The 19,155-nt window shown below is 37.9% G+C and overlaps 1 protein-coding gene across 7 annotated transcripts in view; it reads right to left on the reverse strand.

The window, feature by feature from the left end:
• The window catches only part of OSBPL9 (oxysterol binding protein like 9), a 175,305-nt gene that overhangs the window by 72,206 nt on the left and 83,944 nt on the right, over nucleotides 1-19,155 (reverse strand). For all 7 annotated transcript variants that reach the window (XR_011487874.1, XM_070468164.1, XM_070468163.1 and 4 more), the window contains exon 4: nucleotides 8,553-8,629. Coding sequence is in view for 6 of the 7 variants with exons in the window: in XM_070468164.1 (XP_070324265.1) it covers nucleotides 8,553-8,629 (77 nt within the window). In the remaining variant the exon portion in view is untranslated. The remainder of the gene's footprint in view (nucleotides 1-8,552; nucleotides 8,630-19,155) is intronic.

Below are 19,155 nucleotides of genomic sequence, written 5' to 3' on the forward strand. Positions count from 1 at the left end.
GCAAATGAAGGATTTCCAGTAGTCAGAACACAGAAATGTGGAGAGATTACAGTTATCACATTCCACACAATAGTGTGTGCATGCCAAATTGAAAAAGAATCTATTCCTTACAGTATCATATTCATGTTCAAAGTAGTGAACCACTTTAAGCAAGGCAGTATCATTCAGCACATCAACTTAACGTTAATTTAGATTTTATTGCTTTGTGTTTTATTTGTATTTAACTTGAAATTTTCATTTAAATGTATGGTTAGTTCTATAAGATTTTAAACTTAAGAAGTTGATATATAGATTTATGTTTGCCCACATTAAATAACACTATGATAGTTTACTTTAAACACTGGGGTTCAAGAGTTTTTTCTTGCAAAAGTTGGTTTTTTTTAAATGGGTCCATTTACTCAAGTAAAACTGACTTTTATAATTGTAAGATATCCAGACCAGTAGCTATAATTCATAATACATTATAAAATTAGGATAGATACTGCAAAACATACAGGATATAACATCCTAAATCTTACTCCATGATCAATCATTTGCTTAGGTATCTCTCAGCATTTAGCCGGTACTAAAGCTTACAAGGGTAAATAAAGAATTGAAATGTTTACTTTCATTAATTAGTGTCACCAGATATCTACTAAATGCCTCTTACAGGCTAAAAAGAGGGAGGAAAGAAGCTCAGCAGCCCCTCTGAACTCTCTCAAAGAGTGAAGTTGGCTGCAAATACATGAAAAGATATCACAACCTAAATACAAGTCTAGAGTAACTATCGGAAATTCAACATAGGAGTCGAAAGGAGAGAGGTTTCAGTTGTCTTCTTCCATCCTCAGACTATCCTAATTGTAATTCACAGTTACCCACAAAGCAACAGGAACAATACTAAAAGAAAAGAACAAAGGTAAGATAGAAGGAAAGGGAGAAAGTACAAGGGATGCTCCAGATGAATTTCCATTAATCAGAATGGAAGGAAAAACAGAACAAATATTTATGAATAGACGGTAAAGCGTCTGCTTGCAATGCAAGAGACCCGGGTTCGACCCCTGGGTTGGGAAGATCCCCTGGAGAAGGAAATGGCAACCCACTCCAGTACTCTCACCTGGAAAATCCCATAGACAGAGGAGCCTGGTAGGCTACAGTCCATGGGGTTGCAAAGAGTCGGACATGACTGAGCAACTTGACTTCACTTCACTTCTATCTGCAAAGTATAATATGTTGGAGATACAATAATACCTTAGCACAACTACTTTATTAAGATTTTATATATACCTTTTAGGAGAAGGGAAAAGATATTCACTCCAGTATTCTGGCCTGGAGAATTCCATGGATCATACAGTCCATGGAGTCACAAAGAGTCTGACACAATTGAGTGACTTTCATTTTCACTTTCTAAAGATCAGGTAAAGTTTAAAAGAGGTTTAAAAGACAGATTACACAACATGAAACAGGAATAATTTCTGCGTAGAGCATCAAGTACATGCAGGGACGGAGAGGCAATATAAATTTAGTTTGGAATCAAATCAATCAGACAGTGAAATCCCCTAATAAGAATTTTCATTTCAGTCTACAGGCAAATGCAAACCACTAAAGGTTTCTCACAGTTATAGAGGCCTTAAGATCATTAATTACAGATGCTCAGTTCATAGGATGAAGAAAGGAATAGAGTCAGGAATATTAGGAGGGCACTAGAAACAGAGTTAGTCAGATGTAAGAAAGTGAAAGTGAAGTCGCTCAGTTGTGTCCAATTCTTTGGGACCCCATGAACTGTAGGCCACCAGGCTCCTTCATCCATGGAATTTTCCAGGCAAGAGTACTGGAGTGGGTTGCCATTTCCTTCTCCATAGTCAAAGTGAGCACAAGAGTGTAAGTAATTCTATTAAAAAGAGAGGGGGAAAAAAAAGAAAAGAAATCCCCAGGCTTGGCAAGTTAGAAGTTATTACCTGAAAAAAACCTCAATTTTCAAACCTCAAAGGATCAGACAATATGGTCATTAAGAAACAGAAAAAAATGGATAAAGAGACGGATTTGAGGAGAAAAGAGCTGATAAGACACTATTAGCCTTGTTGAAGATGAATTTCAGAAGACATCTATGAGGCAAAATCCACGAGGAAAGAATTGAGGACTTAAGGGAGAAGCTAAACAGCAAAAGAGATATAAAGATGGGGGAAGGGAAGAAAGTCATAGACACAGAAGTTTTAACTGAATTCATGGAAATAGTGGGGACTGCCGTAGGGTAAGTAATGTCATAGTCTAAAGGAAATGTCATGTAGTCAAGATTATGGGGGTATCATTAACTTGAGGAAAGAGTGAGAATATTTTTTGCCTTGAAATATGCAAAGCATAGAAAGAAAAAATAGGTGCAGTCACTTATAATTGTTGAAGAAGTAGTGAGATCTTTTCTGTAAAGAAGGGAGTGGACTATATTAGGTACTGAACAGTAATTTAAAAAAGAACCACTGTGGGAATTTAACTGGCAATCAAAAAAAAATCAATAAGAAGACAAATATTTATAGAAATTTGATTAAAGTTAGACAAAATGTAAAGTGACAGATAAAGCCATCTCGATTTTGTGACCTCCAAGCAGAGAAATATAACAGCTGGGGGCACTGGGGAATAGAAATAAGAATGGCATCAGTTCAGTTCAGTTCAATCACTCAGTCATGTTCGACTCTTTGCGACCCCATGTAATGCAGCATGACAGGCCTCCCTGCCCATCACCAACTCCTGGAGTTTGCTCAAACTCATGTCCATCCAGTCAGCAATGCCATCCAACCATCTCATCCTCTGTTGTCCCCTTCTCCTCCTGCCCTCAATCTTTCCCAGGATCAGGGTCTATACAAATGAGTCAGATCTTCGCATCAGGTAGCCAAATTATTGGAGTTTCAGCTTCTGCATCAGTCCTTCCAATGAACATTTGTGACTGATTTCCTTTAGGATGGACTGGTTGGATCTCCTTGCAGTCCCAAGGACTCTCAAGAGTCCCTGTGGTGTCCAACACCACAGTTCAAAAGCATCAATTCTTTGGTGCTAAGTTTTTTTTATAGTCCAACTCTCACAACTATACATGACTATTGTATACATGACTCAGGGAGGTGTAACAATATGTTAGACAACAGGGCCTAACAATATGTTAGACATCTCAAAGAATGTGATACACAGCAATATAAAAGCAGTCTATACATCATGTGTTTATTCATTAATTCCTTTGTCAATTCTTTCCTTAATTAACATTTATCAAGCACCATTTAGAATGCCAAGTACTGGAGGTAGGAATGGTAAAAGTAGCTGTAGCTTTAGTCCTACATTCTTTCCTTATGGATTTTGACATTTGGATGTCTCCCTGAAACTCAGCCTGGGCAAGGCTAAAACTGGCTTATCAGCTCTTTCTCCTCACACCCACGTTTTTATCCAGTTTTTCTGTTTCTTCTAATGATAGCGTTATAGCCTGAGCTGTTGAGATTTGAAAGTTGAGTACTAGTAATTAATACTAATTAATTTCTAACTATATTAATTTACTAATAATATACTAATCTAACTAATTAATTTACTAACTAGTAATTAATACTAATTTCCTGCATGTATTAACTTTAGGAAAAAATATATAAATAACTTATTCCATACACGTGTTTCAAAATATCAAAGCTATCAGTATTTAAGACTTCCCAAAGTTATCCCTTTCATTTTGTTATTCCAAAAGACATGTAAGCTCTCTTCTTAGTAAAAGCTCATGTATTCCAAAATTGGATAAAATTAGGTACCTTAAGGAGTCTGCATCCTATCTGATGAGGCGGGAATTATATATACTTAAAGGATAACAAAAAGAATATGGTAAGAACTCAGTAAACTGTGCAACAAGTATGGCATTCAAAGGAAAGAGATTACTGAGTTTGGGGGCTGAGGGAGGAGGGGTTGGTTAGGAGAGGCTCCACAGAAAAGGTTAGTTCTGAACCGGACTTTGAAGAAAAGAGGAAGAACACAAAGGCAGAGTGGAGGCAGATGGTATTACAAGCAGACAGAATATCACATATAGGAATGTAGAGACCAGAAATGAAAAGATGGGTTCAGAGGAAAGCAAGTAAGCAGCAGCACTTTAGTAGATATATGTAGGGGTAGCACTCTAGTAGGTTTATAGAAATGTTGAAGAAAATAGATCACACAGGGACTTGAATATCAGTCTAACCAACTGTGGAGGGAATATTATTTGCCAGTTACAGTCTAATGTGATTCTTAAAATACTTATCTTCTTATTGGATCACAAATTTCCTAAAATGACGCTAGTCATTTATACAACTGCCTAAACTGAAAATTCAGATGACCATTATATCTACTACTGTGGGCAGGAATCCCTAACAGAAATGCAGTAGCCATCATAGTCAACAAAAGAGTACAAAAAGCAGTACTTGGATGCAGTCTCAAAAACGACAGAATGACCTCTGTTCGTTTACAAGGCAAACCATTCACTATCACAGTAATCCAAGTCTATGCCCCGACCAGTAATGCTGAAGAAGCTGAAGTTGAACGGTTCTATGAAGACCTACAAGACCTTTTAGAACTAACACCCAAAAAAGATGTCCTTTTCATTATAGGGGACTGGAATGCAAAAGTAGAAAGTCAAGAAACACCTGGAGTAACAGGCAAATTTGGCCTTGGAGGACAGAATGAAGCAGAGCAAAGGCTAACAGAATTTTGCCAAGAGAACGCACTGGTCATAGCAAACACCCTCTTCCAATAACACAAGAGAAGACTCTACACATGGACATCACCAGATGGTCATTACCGAAATCAGATTGATTATATTCTTTGCAGCCAAAGATGGAGAAGTTCTATACAATCAGCAAAAACAAGACCAGGAGCTGACTGTGGCTCAGATCATGAACTCCTTATTGCCAAATTCAGACTTAAATTGAAGTGGGGAAACCCACTAGACCATTCAGGTATGACCTAAATCAAATCCCTTATGATTATACAGTGGAAGTGAGAAATAGATTTAAGGGACTAGATCTGATAGACAGAGTGCCTGATGAACTATGGATGGAGGTTTGTGACATTGTACAGGAGACAGGGATTAAGACCATCCCCGAGAAAAAGAAATGCAAAAAGGCAAAATGGCCATCTGAGGAGGCCTTACAAATAGCTGTGAAAAGAAGAGAAGTGAAAAGCAATGGAGAAAAGGAAAGATATACCCACTTGAGTGCAGAGTTCCAAAGAATAGCAAGGAGAGATAAGAAAGCCTTCCTCCATGATTAGTGCAAAGAAATAGAGGAAAGCAACAGAATGGGAAAGACTAGAGACCTCTTCAAGAAAATTAGAGATGCCAAAGGAACATTACATACAAAGATGGGCTCAATAAAGGACAGAAATGGTATGGACCTAACAGAAGCAGAAGATATTAAGAAGAGGTGGCAAGAATACACAGAAGAACTGTACAAAAAAGATCTTCATGACTCAGATAATCATGATGGTGTGATCACTCACTTAGAGCCAGACATCCTGGAATGTGAAGTCAAGTGGGCCTTAGGAAGCATCACTACGAACAAAGCTAGTGGAGGTGATGGAATTCCAACTGAGCTATTTCAAATCCTAAAAGATGATGCTGTGAAAGTGCTGCACTCGACATGCCAGCAAATTTGGAAAATGCAGCAGTGGCCACAGGACTGGAAAAGGTCACTTTTCATTCCAATCCCAAAAAAGGCAATGCCAAAGAATGCTCAAACTACCGCACAATTGCACTCATTTCACACGCTAGTAAAGTAATGCTCAAAATTCTCCAAGCCAGACCTCAGCAATACGTGAACCAAGAACTTCCAGATGTTCAAGCTGGTTTCAGAAAAGGCAGAGGAACCAGAGATCAAATTGCCGACATCCGCTGGATCATCGAAAAAGAGAGTTCCAGAAAAACATCTATTTCTGCTTTATTGACTATGCCAAAGCCTTTGACTGTGTGGATCACAACAAACTGTGGAAAATTCTGAAAGAGATGGGAATACCAGACCACCTGATCTGCCTCTTGAGAAACCTATATGCAGGTCAGGAAGCAACAGTTAGAACTGGTCATGGAACAACAGACTGGTTCCAAATAGGAAAAGGAGTACGTCAAGACTGTATATTGTCACCCTGCTTATTTAACTTACATGCATAGTACATCATGAGATGCGCTGGGCTGAAAGAAGCACAAGCTGGAATCAAGACTGCTGGAAGAAATATCAATAACCTCAGATATGCAGATGACACCACCCTTATGGCAGAAAATGAAGAACTAGAGAGCCTCTTGATGAAAGTGAAAGAGGAGAGTGAAAAAGTTGGCTTAAAGCTCAACATTCAGAAAACTAAGATCATGGCATCCAGTCCCATCACTTCATGGCAAATAGAGGGGGAAACAGTGGCTGACTTAATTTTTCTGGGCTCCAAAATCACTGCATTTGGTGACTGCATCATGAAATTAAAAGACGTTTACTCCTTGGGAGGAAAGTTATGACCAACCTAGGCAGCATATTAAAAAGCAGAGACATTACTTTGCTGACAAAGGTCTGTCTAGTCAAGGCTATGGTTTTTCCAGTAGTCATGTATGGATGTGAGAGTTGGACTATAAAGACAGCTGAGCACCGAAGAAATGACGCTTTTGAGCTGTGGTGTTGGAGAAGACTCTTGAGAGTCCCTGGGACTGCAAGGAGATCTAACCAGTCCATCCTGAAGGAAATCAGTCCTGGGTGTTCATTGGAAGGACTGATTCTGAAGCTGAAACTCCAATACTTTGGCTACCTGAAGCGAAGAGCTGACTCATTTGAAAAGACCCTGATGCTGGGAAAGATTGAATGCAAGAGGAGAAGCGGACAACAGAGGATGGGATGGTTGGATGGCATCACCGACCCAGTGGACATGAGTTTGGGTGAACTCTGGGTGTTGGTGATGGACAGGGAGGCCTGGCATGCTGTGGTTCATGGGGTCGCAAAGAGTCAGACACGATTGAGTGACTGAACTGAACTGAAATTGAAAAGAAATTTATGAAGGAATTCATAGAATTTCTTCATAGTACATCCAAGCCAGATGTGGTTATAAAATTCCTTTTATAAAGCATAGCTAATAAATAAAGTCAGTAATCTTAAAAAATAATAATAATAAGCACAGCTGGCTCACAGAGTAACTTCAGAGATCTCTGAGTTCAACTCCATATTCATCTCTTACAGTTTCTTTATAGCCATATCCTCACATATTATTTTAAAGCATCTATCTGAACAATTTTCAAAGTGATGGTGAGTTCGCTATCTTGTAGGACCTGGGATTTTCTACACTAACTTGTCTAACCAACCCAATTCCTGGTATGTGCATGCATGCTTAAGTTGCTTCAGTCATGTCTGACTCTTTACAACCCCATGGACTATAAGCCCTCCATGCTCCTCTGTCCATGGGATTCTCTAGGCAAGAATACTGGAGTTGATTGCCATGCCCTCCTCTAGGGGATCTTCCTGACCCAGGGATCAAACCCATGTCTCTTACACCTCCTGCATTGGCAGGTGGGTTCTTTACCACTAGCACCACCTGGAAAGCCCCCATTCCTGATATAGGACAAATTAAGTAGACAAAGGATTACAAAACTTCAGTTTCCTATGATTCCGTCCTATAAATCCAAATAATCAAAACAAAATTCTCTATATATACCACAATATAAGCTCTTTCAATGGAGAACAAACACAGAAAACTATCCTTAGTATGGTAGATTAGACATTTTTTTTTGGTCACCTAGCATCTTTTCTCCCCCATTCTGACTTTGCCTGGGAACAGGGAGGACCAGTTTCTCCCCTAACTGCTACATTTTTTTGATGTAGCAGGTAAATCCTATTACCAAGAGGTGGAACATATGACTATGAAATTATGATTGGTTAGGACTGGGAAAATGACTGAAGCTAAGGTATCAGCACTAATCTTAATCCAGAAAGAACAACAGCCTCCTATGGATCTGGAGTTCCACCAATGGGAGGCTGAAATTGCTGCTACCGTTTTACTATGACAAAGGAAGAATCTATCTATAAATGAAGTCAACCCAGAATAACAGACCGAGAAACAGAGATGGGGATCTGGGTCCTCATGACATTATTTAAATGCCTACTTCAAACCACACCCAAGTTAGATGTGTTTTTTTCTTAAGCCAAGTTTGGATTTTTTCTTTCACTTTCATCCCTAACAGTACTACTCACAACAGTAACTGCCAAATCCTACAAAAAGAAAAGTAGGTCAACTTCTCAGCATTTTATCTATTATCATGCATTATCATATAATTTGGCTATACCAATAACCAATTATACATATTAAATTTAAAAAATGAGCCTGGCACGCTTTAACACAGCATTTCACTTTCAACATTGCCTTGTACTGTCTTGTTTCTAGACAAAAATCAGTATTTTAAGCAGAAGAAAATGACTATAACTTTATATATAACACTGTAAAGGCAAAAATAACCCAGAAATTAAAAGTTTCCATTACATCCTATTAGCTATTTTAAAAAAACAGAAAACAAACAAAAAACCTAATGAACTATAGAGAAGCCATGTAAAGATTCTTACTTGAAGCTGAAGAGTATGTCGAAGAATAGTTTCTTCTAAAGCATGGATCCACTTCTCTCTCTCATCAGCATCACGAGCTGGAATAAAAGTTTATAAAAAGCAAAACCTTAATATCTACAATATAGCTCCATAATTGGAAGCAAAAATTTTAAATCATGAATCTAAATAGAAAAGGGTTTTCCTTAACAGGTTTTATCTTTCTGTTTTTTTCAAATATGCAACCTAATTGCAGCAATTTATAACAAAGAGAATAAATGTGTTCAATAATTGCAGGCTACCTTCCCACTGGGAATAATTAGAAAAGTTAAAATAATTTAAAATAACTGTTTTGAAAGCATCAGAAAACAGCAAGATAGTAAAGAATTAGCAGGCCAAACTCTAGGAAAAGACAAACATCCAGCCTGGTATTTAGGGCCACTGTCCTCCTGGAGGCACTGTACATTTCAAAAGAGGAGTTGTAGACTGAGCAACTTCTTAAAAGACTTGTCATTATGTTTGAGCAGGGGACATATGGGGACTCCATGTACTTTCTGTTCAATTTTTCTGGGAACCTAAAACTACTCTAAAAACATCTGTTGGAAAATAAAAAGTCTTGTCAAGCCAAAAATTAAGAAAGCAAGGCTGACCAACAGTGGTGGCTCTGGCAAACAGCTCAGGTTTTGACTGGGACCTCAAAGGGCTCCACCTTGGGATTAAGAATAAAACAGGGGACTTCCCTGGCAGTCCAGTGGTTAAGACTTCACCTTCCAATGCCAAGGTGTGTGGGTTCAACCCCTGGTTAGAGAGCTAAGATCCCACATGCCTGGAGACTGAAACAGCAAAACATAAAACAGAAACAATATTGTAACAAATTTGATATAGACTTTAAACATGGTCCACATTAAAAAAAAAAAGACTAAAACAGAATTAAAACAGTTGCTCAGTCCTGTGGCTCATCCAGAAAAATCTTGATGCCTGAAAAATAAAACTACCCCAAGTTGTTACTGACTCTCAGCATCTAGCTAGCAAAAGCAAATGAATATATTTTCTGCAGAAAGATAACATATCAGCTTCCAAATTATTTTTATAAACAATTTTTAAATACAATGACTAGCACATAAGCAAAGATAACCAAAGATATACAAGGAGACAAATCCACACATGAATGAGAAATCAAATGACAGAAACAGATCAACAAGAGCTCCAGATATTTGAACAAACAGTCCCACAACTGAAAAGTAACTATGCTTTAATTCATTCAATAAAAGACTGGAAGCTTTGACAGAGCCTTAGAAACCATTTTATAAATTATATGGGCTCTTTAAATAATTAAATATGAATTCTAAAATTTAAAAAACATCATAATAAGCAAATTAAGAACTCAGTGAATGAGTCTGACAGAAGATTAAATTGGTTAAAGAGACAATGAGAACTGGAGGAGAGACCAGAAGAAAATCATCAGAACAAAAGACGAGTCCGAGAGAGAAAATACAGACGAAAGGGAGAGCAACACAGACAGTAAGAGGGTGTAATATGCATGTGACTGAAATACCAAAAGAGGACAAAAGAGAGAAGAGACTAGAAGCACTATCTGATGAAGAATTTTTCAAAACAAGATGGAAGACATTAAGCCACGGATTCCAGAAGCCCAGGCTTCCCTGGTGGCTCAGACAGTAAAAGAATCTGCCTGTAAGACAGGAGACCCGGGTTTGATCCCTAGGTGGAGATTCCCCTGGAGAAGGGAATGGCAACCCACTCCAGTATTCTTGCCTGGAGAATTTCATGGACAGAGGAGCCTGGTGGACTACAGTCCATCAGGTCACAAAGAGTCAGACACGACTGAGTGACTAACACACACAAGAATTCTAAGCAGGCTTAATCAAAGAAAATCCACAGTTAGACCAATCCCAGCCAAAACTTACTATAAACCAAAGACAGAGGAAATATTTTAAAAATAGCTGGGGGTGAGATCTAGACAGTTCAGACAGTTCTCTAACTATCAGGTGAGGTCACAGAAAAAGTGCACTTTTGGTAGATCAAAAATATTCTATATTAAAATAATTGAAAAATCCATGGCTAATTCATGTCAATGTATAACAAAAACCACTACAATATTGTAAGGTAATTAGCCTCCAACTAATAAAAATAAAAAAAAATAAAAAATTTTAAAAAATAATAATAATAATTGAAAAGTCATCCCATTAAGGAAACTCCAGACCCAGAAAGTTTTGCCAGAGCACTGTCAGACATTTACGAAGAAAGAATGCCAATCAAACACAAAATATTCCAGAGAAAAGAAAACGAACACTCCTCAACTCTTTTAAGGTCAGAATAACTTTGATATTAACCTGACAAGACTATCATAAGAGAAAAAAATTTAAGGCAACTCTAATGCAAAAAGGATATGCAAAAATTCTTTATAAAACTTAATATGTCAAATTGAAGTTGAGTTTATTCCAGAAATACAAGGTTGGTTGAGTATGGGAAAAAAATCAAGCAACAATGAACAAGATAAAAATACATATGAATAAGGTTAGTCAGTGTAGCATTGTTTATAATTACAAAATACTGTAAAACAACCTAAATGCTCAGATAGAGGAAGATGGTTGAGTAAACCATGGAGTACAACACAAGTGTAAAAAAGAGAACAAGGAAGATCACTTTTGAGTGATTTGGGGTGATTTTTCAGATACATTATTCAATGAACACAAAGAAGAAAGAAAGAAGGGGATATAAGAAAATATACTAAAAAAAAAAAAGAAAATATACTCACATCTGCTTATTTGTGCAAAATAGATATAAGGAGGATGAACTATAAACTAATGAGATTGGTTACCTACAAAGCACAGTGGGAAAGGATGAAAATCAGGAAAAATAGGAATGAGTTAGGGGTACAGAGGTAGCAATACTTCTCTGAATTTATCATTTTTTATCTACTCAGACTCTTTAAAGTCACAGTAATATTTCACATTCTCCCCCAGATAAATAATTTAAATCAACCAGGATGGGGAGAGGGAACCCAAAATTCAAAGTAATTCTGTATATGTGCTCAGTCATGTCCAACTCTTTGGGACTTCATGGACTATAGCCCACCAGGACCCTCTGTCCACTGGATTATTCACACAAGAGTACTGGAATGGGTTGCAATTTTCCTCTTTAGGGGATCTCCCCAACCCAGGGATTCAGCCCACATCTCCTGCATCTCCTGTATTGGCAGGCAGATTCTTTACCACTGAGCTATCTGGAAAAATATAATATAAACAGTAATAAATTAACCTAACTGTATTACAAATGAATAAGACAATCACACCGAAGGGTATGAGGAAGAAAAAAGAAAAGATTAAGCCCAACTAACTTTGAAAACAGTATTCTAACTAGACAATGCAAGGCTAAACCAAAACAGAACCATACAGAAATACTGTACAAAAATTGCACAAGTACTGTAAATTTGGTTTTCACAGGAGTATAGTTTAGCAATTCTGTAACTACAAACAAGTGAATATATTGTAGATAATGCCAACTCCGGTTTCTCAGTGTCTGAGGGAACAAAATTACAAATGAGGAAGAAGGATAGAATGAGCCATATGGTATTAAGACTAGAAAAGAAGGTATCACTATGAACTCAGGGTTCTAGATAGGGAGACAGAAAGACAGGAAGTGCATGAAAAAGAACAGGGCATGTTAAAAAGTAAAAGGAGCCAAACTGAAGGAGTTCCAAAAACCAAAGACTCAAGAATGTGAGCAATATAATAACTGATAGTACTGAATTATAATCCAAAGAATAAAATAAATATCTAAGAGTGCAATATTGATATACATTACTTGAATAAGTAAGTAGATGGGGAAGAAGGCACAGCTCTTTCTTCAGAAGAGTTACAATTCATAAGTATAGTAGGAATGACAGAAATGTTTAAATCACCTGTAGACAAATACGACAGTAATAATTACTGAAGGCAAGACTGGTCAATGGCATACTGATAGCTAAAATCAGTGGGCAAAAGTTTGAGGAGAAAGAGGATATTAGCAGAGTCTCAAAGTATCTCTCCCAATGTATTTATTAACTATGAAGGGAAAATCAGTAATTTTATAATGGAGAAGTCTGGCAGACACCACCTTAATCCAGTGATCAAGATTAATATCACCAGTAACAAATTTCTTGATATCATATACCACTCCCTCGATATGACCTACTGAGAAGGAACAGCATCACTTCTGTAGTATTCTTGCCAAAAACACATAATCTCACTCTAATCATGAGAAAACATCAGATAAACCCAAACTGAGAGGCATTCTACAAAATAACTAAAACTCACCAAAAATGTCAAAGTCATGAAAGATAAGAGGAGTAAGGAACTTTCATAACTAAAGGCAATATGGGATCTTAAACTGAACCCTGGAACAGAAAGGGGGCATTAAAAGGGGAAAATCACACGAGCTCTGTGCTTTAGTTAAAAGTATTGTACCAAATGGGTAGAAGATTCAGCTCAGGACATCCGAGTCTGAACAGGACAAGGAGGGCATACATCAAACCAAGGAACAACCTGGCATGGGGTATCAAAGCCAGCAGGATGAAGAGGAAAATCACACAATGGAAAAGTCCAGCGTGGGGAGTCAGAGCCCAAGATGGAGTCCACATTGGGCAGGGGGATTGGGTCAGGCTGGTACAAGGTTTCCAAGGCTGAGTGGAATGAGGGTGACATCCACACAAGGAAGTGGGTGATGATGGGAAACTAACTGCATACAGAGGGATTGATCAAATGAGTAAATATAACAAGGATGAAGGGTTTCTAATTGTTGGATAGTTACAAAAATGGTAAGGGAGAAAATCAGAATGATTTCTGCAATGGTAGGCTGGAAATACAGGTGTCAGTATGAACTAATAGTTTTTAATATTTATGTAAATAACTACATATGGAAATATGTACACGAATACACATTTATGTACACATGCATGTAACATTCATATTTTCTTAGCTCTGAGAGGGCCTGGGCACTATGAAAGCAGACAGCAATAAGTACACCTAGCATCAGGTACTGATTTCTAAATATCTTTCTCCATTACAAGGAACTAGGGCTCCTTGGAAAAATGGTCGATTCCAGGACTGGCACAGGGAAGACAGAAAACTGGCCTGGAACATCTTTTGTGTGCCTGTAAGTTAAAGAAGAAAATACTCAAGAGAATGATAGAAATGTGTCAACAGAACACAGAAGTCAGCTTAAAAAAAAATCCTACTGGCCAAATTAAGGACAATTTGAGCAATAAAATAATGATAATAAAGAATTATAATCCATTGAGTAAAACAGGAAACCATGAGTTAGCACTGATACATATAAATTGAAGGCCTGCTCAGAAATGGGATTCTGCATAGCTTCAAAATACCCCTACAAAATATCAAGAAAGGAAAAAGATAAAATACCACCTCAATCATATGATCAAAGTAAATGTCATCAGGTTATGGGACAAACTGAAATCCTGTGAAAAGAACAAAGAATCACTTCTGTGATCCTCAGGCCAGATATATAATCTGCATCATGAACAAACATTAGGAGAAAACAAACTGAGGGACATTCTACAGAATAATTAGCCTCTGATCTTTTAAAGTGTCAAGGTCATAAAATTCAAAGAAAGACTGAGTAGCTGTTCCAGGCTAAAGGAGACTAAAAAATGTGACAACTAAATGCAAAATTTGATTCTGAACCAGATCCTCCTGCTATAAAGGACATTACTGGAACAACCAGCAAAACCTGAACAGACTCTAAAGAGTAGATGGTTAATGCATCAATGTTAATTTCCCGATTTTAATGGCTGCATAGTGTGTTTACAAGAAAATTTCCTTGTCTGTAGGAAATATGTAATAAAAAAACATTCAGGGGTGACGGGACTTCCAGTTAACAACAACCTTCAAGCAGTTTTGGAATGGCAAAGTTCTTTGTACTGTATTTGCAACTTTCTTGTAAATGCAAGATTATTTGAAATTTTAAAAAACTATACTTTAAAAACATTATTATGGTAAAGAAGACACAAATAAATGGAAAAACCATTTTATGAATTGGAAGATTCAATGCTCTAACAATATTCAAATGGATGTACAGATTAAATGCAATGCAAATTAAAATTCAAAAGGCATTTTGGGAAATCTGTCAAGTTGATTCTAAAATATAAATCAGAGAACTCCCTGGTAGGCCAGTGGTTAGGATTCTGTGCTTCCAATGAAGGGGGCATGGGTTCAATCCCTGGATGGGGAACCAAAGGTCCTGCAAGCTGCCTGACTTGGCAAAAAAAAAAAAAAAAAAAACAAAGAAAATGGTACAAAAGGTAAAGAATAGCAAAGTCCTTTGTGAAAAGACAGAAGCATTTTTAGAGGGTTTAGTGTGTTACATATAAAGTCATATAAAGCTATAATAATTAGAGAAAATGTGATACTGGAGCAAGGATAAATAAACCAATGAAGCAGAACACAGCCCAGAAACAGACCCACTCATAAATATAGACACTTGGTTAGTGGTAAGTGTGGCTCTGAAGAGCAATAAGGAACAATCTTTCAATAAATGGCGTTAGGATAATATGGGTGAAAAAAAAATGAAACCTGAACCTACCTTATACTATGCACAAAAGTAAAATCCAGGTGATTTCTTAATTCTTAAATGTGAAAGAAAAGCAACACATCTTCCAGAAGGTAAAACAGGAGAATATCATCATAACTTTAGGACAGAAAAAAGCTTCTTAGGGTACAAAACTTGAACAAGATATCAAGACAACAACTGATAAATTTAACTACATCAAATTGAGAGTAGCACTGAAATATATACATTACCATAAATAAAAGAGATATGCACTGAGAAGTTGCTATATAACACAGGAGGCTCAACCAGTGCTCTGTGACAACCTAGGGGGGTGGCTGGGGACGGGCAGCGGGAAGGAGGTTCAAGAGGGAGGGGACCAATGTATAATCATGACTGATTCACATCAGTGTATGGTAGAAACGAACACAACATCGCAAAGCAATTATCCTCCAATTAAAAAAAAATCAAAACACATACTTAACAATTCGAGTTCATCAAAATACACCACTTAAAGAATATCATGGTAAGCCACTGTGACATATGAAGTTAAAGAACATGGACTTCAGAGCCAGAAGATCCCGTTCAACTCTGAAATTTGCTGTCTATTAACCATATGACTTTCAACAAGTTACTTAACCCTTCTAAGCCCCAATGTTCTCATCTATAGAAGGAGGACAATAATGGTATCTATCTTATAAGATTATTACAAAGGTAAAGTGAGTTAGTCCAAATATAACCCTTGGACAGGTAAATGGTATAATTATTATTATCATTACTGTTGAGCATTTATTATGACTTATCCCTGACCCCAAGGAACTAAAAAATCTAGTAAGAAGACAGATGTGTAATTAGTTGCATAAATACATGGTTTATGTCCCACCAGGCCTGACAAACCCCATGGACAGAGGAGCCTGGCGGGCTGCAGTCCTTGGGGTCACAGGAGTTGCATAGGACTTACTGACTATACAACAACAACATCACCACTGAAGGGTGTAACTGAAAAACAGGGAAGACCTCCATAAGGAGTTTAGATCTTAAAGAATAAGAATCAGTTTGTGAAGCAGAGAAAGATAAGGATATCCTGAGAGAGGAAAGACACTAGCGAAAGACACTGAAGCATGAAAAGAGTTCAAATTAGAAAACTGGTCTCAGCGTGTGTAGAACAGTGGGCGATGGGCGAGGAGGAAACGGCAAAAGTTTAGGATCCCATCCCAAGGAGTGTGAATGGACTTTATGACAATGGGAAGCCCCTGAAGAGTTTCAAGCATGAGAGTGACATGGCCTAATTTGCATGTTAAAAATATCAATCTGGGGCAAAAATAGAGGTGGTATGCCAGTCAGGAAGTGGTTGTGAGGGTGAGGCCTGAACTGAGAAATGTCTGGGACGTGAGGTGAAGTGCCATTCTCACAGCCATCAGGGCACTAAATAGCAATCACCTTTAAACCTGCCACATCCTTCAGATTCTTCCTTGATACAGTCCCTCTCTCTAGCTTTTCTTTCCATCTCTACTGACAACATGCTTCTTCAAGCACTCAAATAGTCTCATGCCTGTAAACAAAACATCATCACAAAAGACGTACATGTGCTAACCTTTGCTAGGGTCAGTGCAGTCTGCACACCTCATGCATATTTGAGCTTATATTTCAAGGCTGTTTCCATCAAAAACCTCAAAATTCTCTAATACCATACTGAATTTACCCAACCTTCCTGAGTAACAATAAAGGCCCTCCACATGTTTTATTTCGTGCCTTTTTTATATGACCCAAACCATCTTCTCATTGGCCCCTAAACACCCTAAATGAATTCTTATTTTCCTGTTCATGGCACACTTTGCCCCTCCTTGAATCTTAACGCTGACTCTGCCTTCCTTCCCATCTCTAAGCCCCATGCTCCTCAGAACAAGGTCTGCTTCTTTTGACACGCCCCCATTCTTTTCATTCTCTGTCTCTTTGAAACCACGAGTTCATGTTTATACCTCCAGTTCTAGTCTAACGCCACATGGCTTACAGGTTTACTGGCACCAAGACAGACGAATGAAACAGAGGAGAGGCCAAAATGATTTCTGTATGTATACCAAAATGAATTTTGACAAGGGTGCCAAGACTATACAATGGGGAAAAGACGGTCTTTTCAATAAATGGTACTGGGAAAAGTGGATATCCACATTCAAAAGAATGAAAGTGGACTCTTACCATCCAAAATCTGGCTGAAAATGTATTTATTTTTATTTATTTATGGCCATGCTGTGCATCTTGGAGGATATTAGTTCCCTGACCAGAGACTGAACCTGGGCCCATGGCAGTGAAAGCATGGAGTCCTAACTGCTGAGCTGCCATGGAATGCCCAAAAATGTTTTAAAGACTTATGTGAGACCTAAAAGTATTAAACTCCTAGAAGAAAACATATGGGGAAATCTTTAGAACATTGGAATTGGCAAGGATTTGTTCAATATGATATCAAAAGCATAAGCAACGAAATTTAAAAATAGACAAACAGAACTATTGTAGAAACTCTTTTATCCAGTTTTGCTTTCCAGAGTTTCAGTTACCCCTCCAGGTAACCAGATGCTAAAACAAAATATTAAATGGAAATAAACAATTTGTAAGTTTTAAGCTGTGTATAATTCTGAGGAACATGATGAAATCTCACATCATCCTGCTTTGCCCTGTCCAGGATCCCCAACCATTAACATAATGTTCTCCTTACAGCCAACAATCAATATTGTCATGGCTGCATGACCCACACTAAACAGATGATCCTCCTTCCAATGCATCATTACATCAATGATGGCCTAATAATACTTCACAAGGCCTACATCATTCACCTCACTTCATCTCATCACTAGTCATTTTATCATCTCACATCATACAATAAGATAATTTGAAGGAAGTTACATTCACATAACTTTTACTACAGTATATTACAATCGTTTTATGTTACTATTAGTTATTGCTAATCTCTTACTATGGCTAATGCATCAATTATACCTAATCATAGGTATGTATGTCTAGGAAAAAACATTAAGTATGTATAGAGTTCAGTACTATCTGCAGTTTCAGGCATCCACTGGGTGCCTTGGAACATATCCCTGTGATAAAGGGGGGAACTAATGTACAACATTACCACACAATTCCACTCATCTCACACGCTAGGAATGCTCAAAATTCTCCAAGCCAGGCTTCAGCAATACGTGAACCATGAACTTCCATATGTTCAAGCTGGTTTCAGAAAAGGCAGAGGAACCAGAGATCAAATTGCCGACATCCACTGGATCATTGAAAAAGCAAGAGAGTTCCAGAAAAACATCTATTTCTGCTTTATTGACTATGCCAAAGCCTTTGACTGTGTGGATCACAATAACGTGTGGAAAATTCTGAAAGACATGGGAATACCAGACCACCCGACCTGCCTCTTGAGAAACCTGTATGCAGGTCAGGAAGCAACAGTTAGAACTGGGCATGGAACAACAGGCTGGTTCCAAATAGGAAAAGGAGTACATCAAGACTGTATATTGTCACCCTGCTTATTTAACCTCTATGCAGAGTACATCATGAGATGCACTGGGCTGGAAGAAGCACAAGCTGGAATCAAGGTTGCTGGGAGAATTATTAATAACCTCAGATAGGCAGATGACACCACCCTTATGGCAGAAAGTGAAGAGGAACTAAAAAGCCTCTTGATGAAAGTGAAAGAGGAGGGTTAAAAAGTTGGCTTAAAGCTCAACATTCAGAAAACTAAGATCATGGCATCCGGTCCCATCACTTCATGGGAAATAGATGGGGAAACAGTGGAAACAGAGTCAGACTTTATTTTTTGGGGCTCCAGGATCACTGCAGATGGTGATTGCAGCCATGAAATTAAAAGACACTCCTTGGAAGGAAAGTTATGACCAACCTAGACAGCATACTAAAAAGCAGAGATATTACTTTGCCAACAAAGGTCCATCTAGTCAAGGCTATGGTTTTCCCAGTGGTCATGTATGGATGTGAGAGTTGGACTGTGAAGAAAGCTGAGTGCCGAAGAATTGATACTTGTTGGAGAAGACTCTTGAGAGTCCCT

Source organism: Odocoileus virginianus, chromosome 5 (assembly GCF_023699985.2).
Source record: "Odocoileus virginianus isolate 20LAN1187 ecotype Illinois chromosome 5, Ovbor_1.2, whole genome shotgun sequence".
NCBI classification, from domain to species: Eukaryota; Metazoa; Chordata; class Mammalia; order Artiodactyla; family Cervidae; genus Odocoileus; species Odocoileus virginianus.